The sequence below is a fragment of the Melopsittacus undulatus genome, chromosome 5, assembly GCF_012275295.1.
Source record: "Melopsittacus undulatus isolate bMelUnd1 chromosome 5, bMelUnd1.mat.Z, whole genome shotgun sequence".
NCBI lineage: Eukaryota > Metazoa > Chordata > Aves > Psittaciformes > Psittaculidae > Melopsittacus > Melopsittacus undulatus.
This window is the reverse complement of record NC_047531.1, coordinates 29,986,619-30,004,299: the sequence shown is the minus strand read 5'-3', so window position 1 is coordinate 30,004,299 and position 17,681 is coordinate 29,986,619. Positions and strand designations below refer to the sequence as shown.

Sequence of the window (17,681 nt, the reverse complement as noted above, 5' to 3'; positions counted from 1 at the left end):
ATACGGAAGATCATGAGCTGTTCTTAATTACTCTTAAAGGGAACTGCATTTTGACAGCTGCAGGACAGAGACCCTGATGTCTGCCAGAAGTTGAGTCCCAGCAGTTGAGTCTGTCCTCAGACTATGTTTTTATCCTCAGGAATACACCAGACTTTTAGGATGGGGTGTCTTGTTTTACTCCTTACAATCTTATGTTTGATCAATTTAGGGAGGTAGGAAGGATGCACCTGTCTGACAGTTTGGATGCAAGTTAAACCTGAGCATCCCGCTTCCCCACTGGTTAACACTGATGGTTTTCTGTAGTGAAGTTCCAGGCAGGTGTCCTGAAGTGACCCAGTGGTGACACTGAGCAATGTGTCACTCCCAGGACCCACAGAGGCAGGTGTTGCGTGACCTTGCTGATGTGAGACCTTCCTATGGAATATTGCTTCCCAGAACACACTGGATGGATCCATGCTTCACATAAATACTTCCTGAAGGAGTGATTGGGAACATTTCTTCATGTTTGCACTTGCAAAACAGTGGTGGGGTTTTGTGCTTGGACACGCACCTGGCTGTCTGTCAGTGCATTGTCATTGCAGCTGTGACGTATTGGCACTGACATAACATGACCCAAGTACATTGCTAGGAATTCTAACCATCAGATACTATATTAAGGAAATAAGTGATCACCAGCTCTCAAGGTTAGGAGCAGTCACCAGAAGTACAAAATCAATGTTTAGATGTTGCTACCAGGAGGGTTTGGTCCCTGTAAGTTTGCAAGTCATGGAAGAGGGAAAGCTGACAGATCTTCTCGGGTGGTAATGGACCATTACCAGAGCACTGGTCTTCAATACTGCTTGTTATGGTAAAAAAGTGTCACATAGCACTTTCTTTTACACTTGGTCTAAGAGAAGGTGAAGGAAAAACCTTAAATGACTGTAATGAACAATTTCCTTGGCAAACCATGATTCAGTGCATAACCAGGTACTGGAAGATTTAATTCTGAGCAACTAAAACTCAAGCCAAAGAATACACGCCAGGGGAGAATGTAAAAGCAGGACCAGCACAAATAAGAGGATGCAGCTGTACTTCCAGTGATTTTTCCTAGCTGGGGCTAGATTTCTCAACCACTCGCTCAGGTGAAAATGCTTTGTGGAGGCGGTGATGCCTTTACAAGATTACCAAGTAAAATATTGCAGGACTGAATAGCTAGTTTAGAGCAGAAGGACTAAACCAGCAAAACCACTGTCCAAAATGGAAAGAAATTCCATAGAAAGTTTCATACTAGGCTTCGATTTAAAGGCAATACGAGTTGGAAGTGATTTGATGAAGGCTAACCCAAAAGTATGGAAAACAAAGCACATCTAGAGATAACCATGCTATTCTGTGACTGCTTAAGTGATGCGACTATAGGCATCTTTCTTTTTCTCCTAATTTGTAGTATTTTCCTTGGACAAAACTTTATGTGAGTTCTAACAGATTCCAAGTCCCAAACCAAACAAAAAATACCACTTCTTTCTTGGGGTGGATTTGATACAGGGGGTAAGAAAAGGCTCTATCAGAGAGGCTTTTCTACATTTGTTTGTAATCAGTCAGGAGGAATGGTTGCAGGACAGACAGACAAGTGGGAACACATGCCTAGATAAAGGGATGGGTCTGAAGAAGTGGAGATCTGCTGCTTATTTTGGAGACCTCAGAGAAGGAAGGTGAGGTACATTGAGCCCTAGAAAAGGGCAAATATCACACCGTGTCTTTAAAATGGAGGGGAGGGGGGAAGGAGCTCTGGAACTAGAGATAATGTCACTTTCTGACAGATAAATCTGGAACAAATAATTGAACTTTCTTTATATGAAGATTGAAAAGCAGAAGGGACATCAGAGAGCACAAGTGTGCTGGGTCATACCAGACCTGACCAGTTCCCTACTCTCATCATTTACAGGTGTGTGGACAACAAATACTGGGTATCATACATCTTGATTTGACACAGCTTCAATATAGTTTCATGTGACATTCTTACAAACACACCAAGGAAATGGGTTCTTGATGAAAATATGAGGTAAATAGCCAGTTAAATGCAAACTTATCGTGGTCTGAAGAAAGGTCTGAACAAAAGCCATAATATTAAATAACAAATGCAGGGTGCTGCAGGTAGGCAGGACAAACTGCACAAGTACAGAGTCAAGATCAACCGTTTAGATACTCTTTCTTTAAAAGAAGGTCTGGTTGTTACATTTACATGGAGATGAATCATGTCATGCTGCAAAGAAGGCACCATCATACCTGGACACATAGGCAGGACTGTAACCTGCAAGATGCCTCAATGAATCCTTTCACTCTCAGGCATCAAGAAAAAGCAGTGCAAAACCAAGGATGATCTAGGAAAAATCTGTGAGGCTGATTGAAAGAACCAGGGCTGTGTAGCCTAGCAGAAGGATGGGAAAGGAATGTGATTAACTTTATTCCAGTAACAGGAAATGCTGCAGGGGGGAAGAGAATGATCCGTTTGTCGTGTCCCTTGTGGACAGAACACAAATCAGTGTTCTCACACTGCAGCAAGAAAGACCCGAGCTAAAGGTTAAGAAAATCTTCCTTAATGATGCAGTGTGGAGATTTGTACTAAAACTTGGACAAACACTGATGCCAAATGCCTCAAATAAATTGTCAGTCCCTGTACGTCAGCTGAACCCTGAGGCACGAAAGTCCCATCGTGACAGCTCAGCACATCTACATGTTGGGCTAATTAATGCTTAATGCTAAGTATTTCTCTCTGGTGCATGAAGGCACTTTAGTTTTCATGGGTCATTCCAGTCAGTGGGAACAGCCCCTTGCTGTGCAGTCCCAGTCTAAAGTTACATAGTTTTATGCCCAGAGGAAACTACCTTAACATCTCACCAGGTATTTTTTGTGTCAGACAGAGGAAGTACCTGCAAATATTTCTGGGTTTAATGCTTTACATTGATAGTGACAAAAATACTCAGTCCATGTCACCAGCACTTGCTCAGGAGAGGTCTGGTATTGATTAAGACAATGGTATTTCATTAGCTAAAACTATTCACCTGTGTTTAGCTCTACTGTGGAAATAGGCAGCTTTGGATGGAAAGTATATGAGTGGGACATAGATCAGTTTGATGATTAAGGAGCTCATGTGGAATACAAGAGACCCGGGTGAAATTTTTGCTCTTGCTGGCACACAGCCCTGACTTGTGCTTTTCCTCTTCCCAATGGGCACAATTGCCACCAAGACAGGGATGCAGTTTCTGCAGCCTGTTGAGTAAAACATATGCATTCATCCCACTATTCCAAGAGGTGCATCTCTAACAGAAATAAATATATCTGTTGTTGAATAATCATTTGGCATTCAATACTGGAAAGTTTCATTCACCTCTGGAGTGAGAAAAAGGAAAAAGGTTCTGGGGAAATGGGAAGATTGGGAAATGCAGGAGAGGAGAAAAACAGGACAGATAAGATGTCAAAGTCAGAAATACCCAAGACTTAAAGAGACATGAAAGGCAGGAAAAAGGGAGAAGAAAATTTAGAACATACATGATTCACCATGTCTAATTCAGATGATCTCTACTGTATTTCAATTGTAGATGCCTTTTGAAGCATCCTGACATGATTCAGAGTTCTCCATACCATCGATGAAGAGAGGCAGGTGCCTTGAGAATAAAGACCTCCAGGAGGAGTACTGTGCTCCCAAAATCAGGATCTCCCTCTGGAGACAAAGGCACCCACTTCTTTCTATTAATAGAGACCTTGTTCACTTATCTGTATAATTTTTCCTGTGGGCTCCTAACCCGAAGTGAAGGTTAGGCACCCTGGCTCCTACATAAGGTCACAACAGAATGGAGAAATAAAAATGATGGGGAAATCTTGGAAAGCATATTTACTGTCTGTGTTTTAGGAGTTCTAAAGGTCTCTGATAGAAATCAGGATTTCATAGTCCTGTGGTGCACTGAGACTCCCTCTGAACATTTATAACTATCTAAATGGAAAGACAAAAAGTAGCCCAAAAGGAGCTCCTGCTATCACCTCTTCAGATTTCAGCTTGGCTTCAGAGATCGGTTTCATAGACAAGTGATTTAGATCTGTATTCACCACACCAATACAAAGTCTTGTGCAAATGATCACCATCGTAAGATTCTTTGCATGAACAGATGCCAAGTTGGATTTCAACATGGGGCCAAACCTGTAATCAGTACAGGAATTAGCAATCTGAATTTGGAAACCAACACCAGAATTCAGGTTTGGGCTTATGGCTTTTATTTAAATCATGGAGATAAAGCCGAACAGCTTGAAGGTGTTTCTCCCTCGACATGGTGGCTATTGGCAGTGGGAGGAAGAGTATTAATGCTAAAACAGTTGAGCATAAGGAGATGGCTGGGTTAATGGCCACTTTGAACCATGTAATATATTCAGTAACCACAGCATCTAGTTACATTTTGAAAGCTGATAACTGGTTATTTGCCATTGTTCGCTGGAAAATCTCTGATTTGGGAACATTTATTAAGGCTATTCCATCTATAATATCACACCACTCTGTACTTTCCTGCTTTTTAATTTGATGTCAATGTCACAGAAAGATTAAAAGCACCTGTAACAGTAACCTCCCTTTAACAGTGGTTTTAGGCTTCACATGAACCATCGTCGCTAAGGGGAAAGACTTAGAAATGCAGAACAGAAAAAGCAAAGCTTTGTGATTGACCTGGTCCACAGAAATCACCTGCACTGTGTGACTCAGTGCTCAGTGACTCCCAGGATCTTTCCAAATCTAATCTGAAAACATGGCACTTTTTCTTTTGTCTATTGTCTATTTTTCATGCTCATTCTATTCATCCTAAGTCTGTAAGAGCACTGTAAAGTCCTTTGCGGTATGATTTTGTGTAAGGTAATGTACAACATCTTAGTCTCTTAGCAGAGCACACAGCTTCCCAGAAGCAGCAGAATAGTCCAAGCACTATTTAGCAGTGAGTCACAGCTCCCATCGATGCCATTACGAAAAGCGATGTACACCCTAATTTACGATTTTGTGCAGGCACTAACAGAGTATGTATGGAAAAAATTACCATCTGGGGATAAGGTCAGAAGTAAATGAGCCATTTCAGAAAGCAAGGAAAGAATGTCCCAAACACTGCAGTTTGTTAGCTGTTTAATGTCGTTTTGTAACTAGAACTAAAACTTACACTGTTTTTGTGGAGAAGAAAATCTATGTGGATTATATCATTGTAGGCAGCAGAGTTTCCAGAGTAGGCTCAGGGTCAAGTGTGAATTGAGTTATTATTTTAGGAATTGGAAGGACTAAGTATATCTCCCACCCCTTCCACCTACCCCCATCAATACAGTTTTAGCAAACTTTATCTACATTGCCATTTTTTCCCCATGACTCCCATTCTCCAGCTTAGTCACACTGATATTTTATGCTATGGGGAGGGTTAGCTGAGATTCCATTTGGAATGTGCATGTGCATAACAAAGTGCATCAGCCTGTCACAGACAAGTTTTGCTAGACAGGTCTGTTACTGAACTATCTGTTTAAATAAACCTTGTAAATCCAGACACTTTTTCCTGTGAAATTATCTTAAGTTTTAAAATACAGAACAATACAAGCCAAAAACAAGACTTGCTTTCCCACCAACCTGTGTCTGAAGCATCAGCAGCTCTGCATCCAGGGCTTTCTCTACTGGGAGCATTTTGAGCAATGATTCAATCTCTCTCCTCTTCTCATCTATCTTCACCTTCAGAAATTTGATCTTTTCATCCATAACTTGAATCTCAATATCTCCATTTCTACACAGCATCTCTTGTGTATGTATCCTTTCATACAAAATGCATAATTCTTCTTCCCGGTCTCTGAGCAGAAGACCACTGGAATAAGCCCCAAATGAAAAGGTAAAGTTTAAAAAAATGTGACTCATATTCAGTGTATTCCATCCAAGAACAGAAGCGGTGACCTGGGATGATAGTAATAATCTGGGATAACATACAAACCTTTTACAAATGATACTTTACTATCACATTAACCTTTTAACTAGGTAACAAAATCATTACACTGTGCATATCAGAGAACAAACCACTGCAGAGGTTACTCTAGTCTCTCTTATAATTCTAAAAACTCTTCTGGCCTTCCACAGCATTCATTTAAAAAATGGATTAACCTGATCAGGGAGCTTTACATCTTCTGCATTTTTATACCTTACCTGTGTACAAGGCACACAGCAGGAGGCTACAAGTTCTCAAGACATTCAGCAGTCAAGCCACCATATATTTTTAATAGTGAATGTGAAGTATGAAGATCATCAGCAATGGAAAACCAACATCTATGTGATACAGAGCAGCACTGACACTGCAGCGAGGCAGACTGCTTAGGGAAACATACTGAGGCTTTCATAGTCTCAGTATTGCTAACTAGAAGTGCTCATAAGCTGTTGCTTCATGAATGTCAAAATTAAACAGCACATTATATCAAATTGCCATGAATACCTCTCATGTTGTTGCTGAAGAGCTCTTTCGTAACTTTTGTGTAGCTGCACAATCTCCTCTTCAATTTGGGTGACTCTATTGGTAAGTCTCTCAAGAACCAAATACTGCTGCTCTTTCTTCTCTTTCATCTCTTGCATGGCTTGTACAATTTTGAGGCAATCACTTTTGAGACTGTCTATAATAGCTATATTGTTTGTATTCTTCAGCTGTTGTTTCTGCAATTTTCTTTAACATAACATAAAAGTAGGAAAGTTTTTAGTCCTTTCAATTTGAAAGCAATTTCAGCAATTAAAAGCAGAGCTTAAACTAATTCCTCAAATACACAAAGGATCTTCTATGTCACTCTGCATTATATTCTATGTCACAGATGCATTATAAGAAGTAGAAACACTCTCTGAGAATAGCTTCTCTCTGCAGGCTCTTTCCAGTGTACTGGAAGAGTACTGGATTATGGCCCAGGTAAAATGCTACAAATAGTGCACTGCACTACAGCTCTTCTCTACTGGGTAGCCCAAAGGGCTGTAAGAAATAAAGTTCAAGAGCAGAAGCATAAACTGTGATACAAAGTCTTACTGTGTAGAAATCCTGCCATTCTATTTAATGAGATATCAATATGTAAATAATTTTGTGGTTGCAATTCAAGGCTCTCCAAGTTTACAAAAGAGTGTATCACAACATTCACACAAGAAAGGCAATTGTCGGTTTTCCTGTCTGACAGATGAGATAAAATCATACTGAAAGGTTCGTGACAAGATCACATTAAAAATCCACAAAAATGAAGAACAGAATTCATTATTTCTAGCCACCTTGCTGGCCAACCGCACTTAAAAGACATATTCTTGTTGCTATACTGATTGTTCATTTTCTTACAACATGGAAGTTAGAGTTACTGCATTTAATCCGTGGTATCACTTCTTGATCAAGATACTGTTTATCTACATTGGGAAGATATTTGTGTCAACATACAAAAGAGGTAGTGAAAGGAGAAGCATAGTCTTCTGTTAAGATACAGAACTGCAGCTGAAATATCCACCTCCCTTCATGGGCTCCATCATTAAATTGCTGCACTACCTTATAAAGAGCAGTGAGCTGCTTTCTGGTGCATTTCCCCATGTGTGTAACACTTCCGAGTTCCATGTGGTGTTGCTAAATCGAATTAAACTTTGTAAAGCAAGAAGCATGACAGTTGTAAAGATGTGTTATTCAATATTTTTGGATAAACTTTCATCTTATTTGGACTGATACTCTGTCTGTCCTCAAAACTGTGCAGGCTGCAGATAAGTCAGTGCTGCTGTGATACCAAAGTCTCTTACTGGGATTAAATGTTTTTTTCCATAGGCATTTCCATTACTAAAAATTCAGTACCTCTTGCTAGTTTTCAATCTAGATTTGCAGAGATCAAAATGCCTGTTAGACCAGAGTAGGGTCATCTATAATAATTAGATACAGCTGGTATCTAGACAATACAGATCTACCTTCTTAGTCTTTTTTGTTCCTTTCATCAGAAATTGACTGGGAAGGACTCAAAAATTGTTCCACAAAATGTCAGCATCTTGACAAAATCACTTAAACCACTGAAGTTCCACTTCTTTTTTAGCTACCCCCAGCATGAGTTTGAAATCAACCTACTTGGAGATTCACAATACACTTTGAGAGACTGTAACCTGAATGCATTCTTTGGTCCAGTTGTGCCATTTTTTGGCACCAAAAGACAAAGTTTTGTCAAAATCAAGTTATTTTTGAGCTACTCAGTTTTGTCTGTGCTGTTTTGTATACACGGTTAACTCTTCATTACCTTTCTACTTTCCCAGCTACCATTTTCAGAGACATTGTCATTCTGCCTATATTGCAGAATATCATCACTAGGATGACAAAAAGATGGCAAAAAGATTATCCCCACTAAATAATGGTCTAGGAAAAAAATAGAGTCACAAGCATCACTCGTCTGCCTCATGCTCTTTGTTGTGAATGCCTGAAAGATTGAAACCATATTACTTTCTATCTGAAATAAATGTTTTCCAATAAACTTCAGTTTGAGTTTGAACCAAGAGACTCAGTTTGTTTTAATTTAGTAATGACACAGTTGTATTACTAAATAGTGACTCATTTAATAGTATCATGCACCAGTCCACTGTGGAATTGTATATGCATTAGACCTCTTTTTTTCTAAGTGTAGAAAGTGTGACTACAACAGTATTGTTCATATTGAATGAAAGAGCATGCTAATGCAGGTGCTAGAGGCTCACAAGAACTGTGATCAAAAGAAATGTGATGACACTTTATCCTTTCAAAGGATGAGTAGCCAGACAAACTTCAGACATGTTTTGTGCCATGCACTGATGCCCAAGCTAATTGTGAAGTGTTAGGGTGACCAGAAATTAGACTGTGTAAGGGTGTTGCTAAATGTCTTTGTTTGAATCGGGTTTTAGAAATCAGGATAATGACTATCAAGCATGATAAAGGTACAGTTGAAGTTAGATTAGATTCTCTCTCAAGATACTTTCTAATCTTACATTTCTGCAAATGTGACCTACAGCTTACTTAAACTCACCTTTCCTTGGTTTTAAGAGTATTCCTTAAATTTTCTATTTCATTTTCTATCAATTTTACCAATTTTTTAATTTCATTTGCTTTCTGATGAGCAGCATGCACCAAATCTATACATTTACTCCTTTCATTTTGAACAACCTCATTTATTTTAGCAAGTCCTTGGAGTCTGAAGAAACGACAAATGTGAAAGAAATAATTATTAGAATTTTATGCATACACTACTTGGATAACAATTGAATTAAACCACATCTTTTAGCTTATGTGCTGTTATTATTATTCTCTTACTCTTTTTGGATTTTTCTTCTCCTCCTTTCAAATTCTTTTATTTCAAGATCCTTTCTTTTTAATTCTTTAATAACATTTTGGAGTTGTATCTGAAATTTAAATAGAATTCAGTGAGCACTTTAGATATATCAAGGAAATGTCTTCGAAGAAATTACTCAGAACAGCTGTTTTTACTAATAAACCACTGTAAAACCAGTCAAGGAAAATATGTTGAGATGAGAATATTCTAAGAACTTATTCCAATTAAAATGTAATGCTTTTATTGCAACAACATTAAAGACCACACTTTTCCTATGTATATTAAGCTTACCACAACTGTTAATGTAGATAATTTGGTGCTGCATCTTAGAAAGATTGGTCCCTTATATCTGGAGTTCTACTGTTTCCTCTCAGTTCCATCGCTGTGTAATTATTTGGCATATGCACCGCTTTTCAAACAAATTTCGTTTTACTCTTTTCTGGTGTTTAAACAAGCACCAATGCTTGAGTAGAATGGCGCATTTTCATTCTTCTGGGGCTCTGGACCTTTTTATTTCAGTTGTATTCACTCCTTAATAGCCTGTATCATTACCCATCTATGGACAGCTCTTTTCTCTCTTCCCACTTTATCAGGAGGAGGAGGAGGCTGGCATTAGAAAAAGCTGCTGGATGCTGGGCTGCAGCTCTGGACATGTTTATGTGTTGATTAATTTGTATTGTTTATTTGTATTTGTTGTCCTTTTTTGGACTTTTATTGAAGGTACAAAGCATGACATGTTTGCTTATTCTGTTTTTATAGAGAGTCAAAGATCCCTAAGGTGCTAGGAGGGTACGTTATCTAACTTGTTAGAATACAGACATACATTGTGGAAGCATGAGTAGTTTGTTCCCTTATAGCCACTCTGCATTTAATATATACTGTGCATATTTACAGCACATATATGGTATTACAAAGCTAGCAAAATGCAGGCAACAAACCAGCAAACACAATGACTGCTCAGTAACAAAAGGTTTATTTGCCTCTTTTTTTAATTAATATAATGATTTATGCCTTAAAATTTAACAGGAAAATAAAAATTACTTCCTGTCCTTGGACTGAGTAACAATTCTCTTTATCTTCTAATGGCCGTATGTTTGTAAAATACAACACGTGTACTTCCGAGAATTTCAGTTGAGGCTCTCTGCTTTCCTGCTTCTTTCTTTCAAAATTGTTCATTTTACTCCATAGGCTTGAAAGAAAATATCCTTTCAAATACCTTGTTTCAATTGTGGCATGATATTTTAATATACTGTTGCCGTGCCCTGTAAATTGCTAATGAAAGTGAGCTTCTCGTGTTGTGATGGAACTTCGAAGTGGGAAATGATCCTCTCACCAGTAATGTTATATCTTCTTATACCAGCTTTTACTTTAGAAAATCTTCCTATTATATGAGAGAGATAGATTTTTACCTGGACTTTCTGAACATCCCTAGATTTCTGTTCCCTCTCTTCAACTTTGAGCCGTATCAGATGTGCAAGTCTGGACAACTCTTTTCTGCTTTTTTCCAGCTCTTTGTAAAGCAAGCCTTCTTCAGCAATGCATTCTTGTAACACACGGGCATCCGTACCTGATATTGTTTCCTAGAGAAAATGCAATTCAATTCCTTATGCATTGATGCATCATTGTTGGCAAACCCAAAATTGGAGTACTTTGGGTTTATCCGTAAAATGAACATGCAGTCTGTAAGACTACGTCGATTTAAAAAAAAACCAACCCAACCCAAACTGCTTTGAAATTACAGCTGGACCATCATGCGCAGTCCTTTTAATAACATGTCCAAATATTTTGTCACCTAGAAGCATTCCTGTTCCTCAGTCTAGCATGTCTTTCAGCTGTTATTCATTGGGCAGAAAGGTTTCTTGTGGCCATATAGTCTTTAAAAGATTTTCCTGTCAGGTCTTGATATGTCCACACTGCACAATGGAAGACACTGACTGAGCTTTCACATTAAGAGACCAAATTTAGACATTTAAAATAGAGCAAAGTATTTAGATGCCTAGAGTTCTTAGATATTCAATGAACTCTAAAAAGCTATCTGTTCTGCCCAGTGGAGGTTAACCTCTTTAGAAGGTGAATGGATGGCTTCCTAGGCTTCACTGACTACAGGACTAGATTGTTACTATTGTGGCACATTAGGTACATACCACATACACAAATAGTGACATGCAGATATGGAACATACGTGTATTCAAACACAAGCTGAATCCCACCTGATAATGCTAGCAAATTCAAAGACAGCACATGTTTTATCACTGGAAAGCTGCACCTGGAAATTCCCATAATTTTTTTCTTCAGACAGTCCCTTTACTCTCATGACTGAAAAGCAACTGTTACAATGAAAAAGCATGAGAAAGCAGAGTTCAGCACCTGTTCTATTAAACTTCTCTTGATCACTTCAACTTCTTTCTGCAGTTCTTGTTGTCTTTCGAATAATAATCCACTACTTTTAGCAATAGCTTCTGCCTACAGAAATAAACCAAGCACACTGAGGATGCAAACAAAACGTGTAAAATACAAACTGCAGATAATGTATTTGAAGTAGTGACACAAATTAAGAACTGAATTTTCTGTCTTACAATACCTAGTCCAAGTTCTTCACTGAGTGGAGTTCCTCAGCAACATATCCATGTTTCTTAATTTTTTTCTTTTGAGAATTTACCTATAAAAACTAATCTTCACAAAGCCCAGTTTAGCTACTGAATTTCTAAGGGTTATGTTTTTTGAGCAACTGAACTCATTAAAAAGGTAACAATCACCAAGGGATACTATGTAAAGATGTCACCTAAATTCACAGAGGATTTTCAGAGTTAAATTCTCACCTTACTGAAGGAAAACCAAAATAGATCTACCAGTGATTTGAAAACAATCAATATTTCACATCTGTGTAGATTTGTTCTCATATTTTTTTGCTTTTCATTAAGTAGGATTTTCCTCTTTCTTTGTTAGGCTCTAGGAAGTCAAAACTAACTAAAGAAACAGTTTTGTACCAGTTTTTTCTTGTACTTTATAGAAAAATTTGTTTATTCGATCAGAAGTGAAGGAAGACACATTAGAAACTACCTTCTGACTAAAATAATATGAACAATCCCATTACAAATACTTGCATGATGTAACTTGTAAGGCAAAAGTTGCATTGGCCCCACAATCATTAACTTCAAACTTCAACATTTTTTACAGTTATATGTAAGAGATACAGCAGATTATGCAGGCATATGTTGCCTGTCTGTAAGTGAAAACCTGTAATTCACACAGGTGGCATAAATGATACTCAACAACACATCTGGAAGCTATTAAAAGATAATATATGCAATGTTGTAGTATCTCTCAGATCTCAACCAGATGTTAAGAGTATAAAACACTATACCTCAATATAGATAATGAGAGTTTTTGCAGTTGTAGTTTTCCCTTCTGTGATAATATAAAATTAGATGTTCTCTTGCATTAAGGGAAAGCAAAACAAGAGGCACAGTAAAGGTCAATCTGCGGAGCTATTTTAGTTTCAGCTGCTAAGTCTGAGATTTGATTTGACTTAGGTTTGCTAAAATGTCAGTAAAACATATTCTAAGCAAGTTACTTTCACTCTTGTCAAGACAGCAAACATGGCTTTTCTGTGGAATATGTATGTTAATTACAACAGCTTTGCAAAAAGGCAGTAGTGTCTCTAAGTAGGCATTTCTACATTTCCAAGATGTGATTCTAAAGATATCAAGTTCTTAAGTCTAAAAGTAGAAAGCTCATATAAACATCTTTAATCTATTAAGGACTTTTGTTCACATAAGACATGACTAAACTTAGGCACTTTTGGCTGTCTCTGTGCTGACCAAAGAGAAGGCATGCTTGGAGAGGAAGAGCAGTTCTGCCTTGGGCTGGCAACAGCCAGAGCGGCCAGTTCTCTTTCACACAGAATGTTAGCGTTTAACAATAGCTGACCTTTCACAACTTATTAAGAAGAAAAACACATTTGAAGAAAGTGTTCCTGTAATTTCCTTATTCAACAAACCAGTCATTCTGCACTTAGCACGTGATTTAAAGTAAGAGAAATTTGGAGAAGCACACTGATGTACTGCTGCTTCTGCAATCACATTTTTATACTAGCAACTAATTCTTGTGAAACCTGGAATCCTAATGAATAAAGGGAAAATGTAAGTGGTTAAAGAAACTTTAACTCCTTAAAAGTCTTCCAAATTTGAACAGTCTCAAGATAGCAAAACCAAGCAGAATCAAGCTTGTCACTCTAGTCTTTCATACTCAGTACTTCATTTCAACTGACTACGCAGAGGAGTGGTAATTTCACATTTGCTATGCTAAAAAAGCCATGAAAGGAATCAGAGGAAACACGGAGCATGGGCTAAAACAACTATATTGCCATGGCCTGTTTGTGTTAGGGTAGCATCCTGCAAATTCTGGAGTAAAATTCTGGTTAGAATTCCACTTTTTCCTCTACTGGCATTCCCTTTCTACCACTCTTCATAATGATACTACTTGCAAGACGCATACAAGTCTGTAGGATAGCCTAGTGTTAGTACTGAGGGAATCCTTCACAATGCAACTTAACCATTGAGTGTCTTATTACAGGTCTCACTTTTTCACAGTGAATTCTAACCACAGGTGTCAGTGAATTATGGAATTTGATTTTAGTACTACATGTCTTTGAACAATCTGATTCTACCTCCAGGAATATTTCCTCAGTAGGAATAAATAACATTGCCCAGATTTTCTTAGCTAATGCTGAACAGAAACTCAGTATGAGCTCTGAGGGTAAAGTCTGGAATGACTCAGCCCTTTAATCAGTATTTGAGGAAATTCTATCTGAAACTTTTTGTATAGTTATAGAGCTTTCCTCCTTCCTCTTATTTATATTACTTGGTAATTAATACAGGGGAATTCAGGAGGAATTCCAGGGGATGTAAAAAAAATATTAATATTTAAACCCACTAAATATCACTGAGTAATGATTAGAGTTTTTTAAACAGCAAAGCTAAGTATAGATGAGTTTTGATATCATATAGTTATTGTTAAAAACTTCACACTGATATAAATAAGACTTTTTTTCTGCCCTGAATTCCTGAGGAGGACCAAGAAAAATTTCAAGGATGCTGTGTCAAGGTAGGAAACACCAAGTCCAGTGAAAAATTACTCACTTGACTAAGCAAGATTAATTTTATAAGACTGACTTACAATTTAGACTAAACAGGGGGCTAGTTTAGGTGAAGGGCCTAAGAAAGACAATGGAAGAACCAGTAACAAGAGGAAGAGAATACCAAAAAGATAGGGAAAAAAAATTTAAGAAAGACTTAAAGACAAAAGAAAGGAAATGTTTTGAACAGACAAGCAGAATGAGACTGTCCTTTAAAATCAGCTTAATAGAAGACAAAAATAAAACTGAAAAGAGTAAATCCATATGGAAAGAGGAATGGGTGAAATAGTAATGCAGGGAGAAACTGGAGGTGAAATTTGAATGGAAACAAAGAGAATATGGGGAATTATTTCATATTTCTTAATACCAAATTTATATAGTGTTAGTTTCCTGTTTCCCGGACTAATGTTAAATACATTATAAATTATTTGCAGTAATCTACAAACAGCCTTCAAATTTTAAAGAGATAAAAACATTAAAAACATTTGGAACAAGTTCAGAGAAGGCCACAAGGGTGATCAGGGGACTGGAGCACCTCCCATATGAAGAGAGGCTGAGAAAGTTGGGGCTGCTCAGCCTGGAGAAGAGAAGGTTGCATGAAGACCTCATAGCAGCCTTTCAGTATCTGAAGGGGGCCTACAGGGATGCTGGGGAGGGACTATTCATTAGGGACTGTAGTGATAGGACAAGGGGTAACTGGTTGAAACTTAAACAAGGGAAGTTTAGATTGGATATAAGGAAGAAGTTCTTTACTGTGAGGCTGGTGAGGCACTGGAATGGGTTGCCCAAGGAAGTTGTGAATACTCTATCCCTGGAGGTGTTCAAGGTGAAGTTGGATGGAACCTTGGGTGACGTGGTTTAGTGTGAGGTGTCCCTGCCCATAGCAGGAGGTTTGGAACTAGATGATCTTAAGGTCCTTTCCAACCCAAACTATTCTATGATTCTGTGATTTATCTTTTCATTATCTGGAAATCAGGGAGTACTTGGCTGTATTTTTCTGATACAAATTTCTTTGATGTCAATGGGCAAGTCACTATAGTACTTTGATTATTAATGAACACAGTTCTACCGTGCTTTAAAGTCAGACATGACACCACAGTGCCCATATTATCTCCCAGTTCTCCTTCATAGGATGCTCCTACCCAAATTCCACTTCTTAAGAGTAATCTGTATGTATCGTGATGCAGTATTTTTATCACAGCCAGAGAACCTAGGCATTTCTTTCTTAGTTGTAGCAACACTCTTGACACTTTTATGTGCGTAAGACTCTAGTCTTCTCCTCTTCCGCCTTTTGGGACCAGTCAAAAGATTTCATTGGCAGATTTCTTAAAAAGAAAATTTAGAATCCTTATGGTCAATGCATTCATACAGACCTCTAATTTGAGTCTTTTATGCTGTGACTTATATTGTTCCAAGGCACCAAAAATCGTATTCAATTCTAACTCCATCTTTTTTAAGGTTTTCAGCTCTCTGTCCTTCTGTGCTTGCTTGTGAATGAGAATATCAGCTTGCTCTTTTTTCTCCAAGTCATGTTTATTCAAATTCTTTTCCAGGGCTTCTCTGTATAGGTAGACACCGAATTTTAGTAACAGGTAACTTGACCAAGACATGAATGGAAACAAACATGATCATTTTAAGGGGTTTTGAGAACTACATCATTACGGCTGAATAGCAAGATAAACTCATAAACTACTGGCACAAATTGCCTAAAAAGATGGCATTTTTATAACTTTAACCACTGACAATATTCCTAATGATGTCAGTGAGGTCTCACAGTCTGTTCTAAATATGTTAGAAATTTCCAGAGAAACTTTTAATTATAAGAAGAAAACACATTTTTTTAGTATGAGGAAATATTTACATGTATGCTTCACTTAAATGTTTCAATTTAAAGTGCCACTATACTTTAATACAAAACTTTAAACTCAAAAGCATTGTTGCTGAGCATATAGCCATGATTATAACTATACATTTTCCTCTGCAAAAAAGGAATCGTTTGAAGCCTTCAATCAACCCAAGAGTTTATTTTACTTTAACAAGTTATATAAGCTCACAAATCAAGACAATATTAAAGAGACGAGTAACTGGTCCCCACTGAAACTCAGGAGTGGGTGCAGAAAGCTATGATCCTCATTTGAAAAATTAAAACACTAAAATATTCTTTTTCTTGTTCAATTTACTTTCTGTGGGTTACACAGAAAGCAAATAACTTTTCACTGGAAAGAGAAACCCTCCTAAAAATTTCCCTTTCAGAGCATAATCCAGTTCCACTCTCCCTGCATTTTATCAAGTGGTTATGTTTTCTGATGTTCTTCAAGCCAGATCCTAGATTGCAGTAGTTTATCCAAACATTTCTGAAGTCAAAACCAAGCCCGATAATTTCAATTCCACTCTGGTTGCAGCACAAAACTTGAAAACATAAGCAATACAGCAGAAAAAAGAGATCTTTGAGAACACAGAACTGTTCACATATGCTACATGACTTGGGTCTAACCTCTCTATTATGATCACCAATTCTTTCTCTCTGTTAATTTCCAGTAATTTTGCCAAAGTACTACATTCTCGTTCTTTGTTTTCTAGCAATTTTTTTTTCTCATCCAATTCCTTCATGATATCTTCTCTTTCTTGTAAAATCTCTTCAGTCCTCTTTTCAATGGCTTTCAGGGTCCTATTCAACTCTCCTATTTGGTCATCAAGGGCTTTTTTCTTCTCTTCGTTGCTGTGGATATATTTCAACAAAACAGTAGGGGTTAACATTTCCACACGCATATTTAAATGTCAATGTTTCACTTCATATACTGTGTTTTTCAGTGCAGCGCATGGATTTTAAGTGAAATATAGATGCTTTTTAAAATGTAGATCCTAATTTTAATCAACAGCTGTACTCAGTCATCTCAGTAATAAACGGATGAAAAGAAGCCACACATATGTATTTATCTATATATAACTATAGAAGCATACTTTTTTTTCCAGTTTATTTTCTCAGCTTCTTTTCTAAGTTCTACTGGAACACCAAGGATCCTTACTAGCTCATCCTAGTGACAAAACAGAAAAGTTACATTAATAGCCTTAAAATCTGATGACATTTCATAGAAGTAATATTCACCTACAACTGCTGTGAAAACGAATAGGAAATATATTTTGAATTACTTGAGTTTGTCCCGGGGAAATATAGCTGCTACTTCTGAAATTAAACATTAATAGTTACGATTTCATTATGTCTGCAAGA

At 37.5% G+C, this 17,681-nt stretch overlaps 1 protein-coding gene across 1 annotated transcript in view; it reads right to left on the bottom strand.

The window, feature by feature from the left end:
• The window catches only part of CCDC146 (coiled-coil domain containing 146), a 70,852-nt gene that overhangs the window by 4,918 nt on the left and 48,253 nt on the right, over positions 1-17,681 (bottom strand). Inside the window, exons 7-15 of the mRNA XM_034063357.1 lie at positions 17,414-17,487; positions 16,947-17,171; positions 15,826-16,012; positions 11,683-11,778; positions 10,725-10,895; positions 9,297-9,385; positions 9,013-9,177; positions 6,462-6,686; positions 5,618-5,846 (exon numbers count right to left, since the gene is read on the bottom strand). Coding sequence (XP_033919248.1) covers positions 5,618-5,846; positions 6,462-6,686; positions 9,013-9,177; positions 9,297-9,385; positions 10,725-10,895; positions 11,683-11,778; positions 15,826-16,012; positions 16,947-17,171; positions 17,414-17,487 — 1,461 coding nt within the window. The remainder of the gene's footprint in view (positions 1-5,617; positions 5,847-6,461; positions 6,687-9,012; positions 9,178-9,296; positions 9,386-10,724; positions 10,896-11,682; positions 11,779-15,825; positions 16,013-16,946; positions 17,172-17,413; positions 17,488-17,681) is intronic.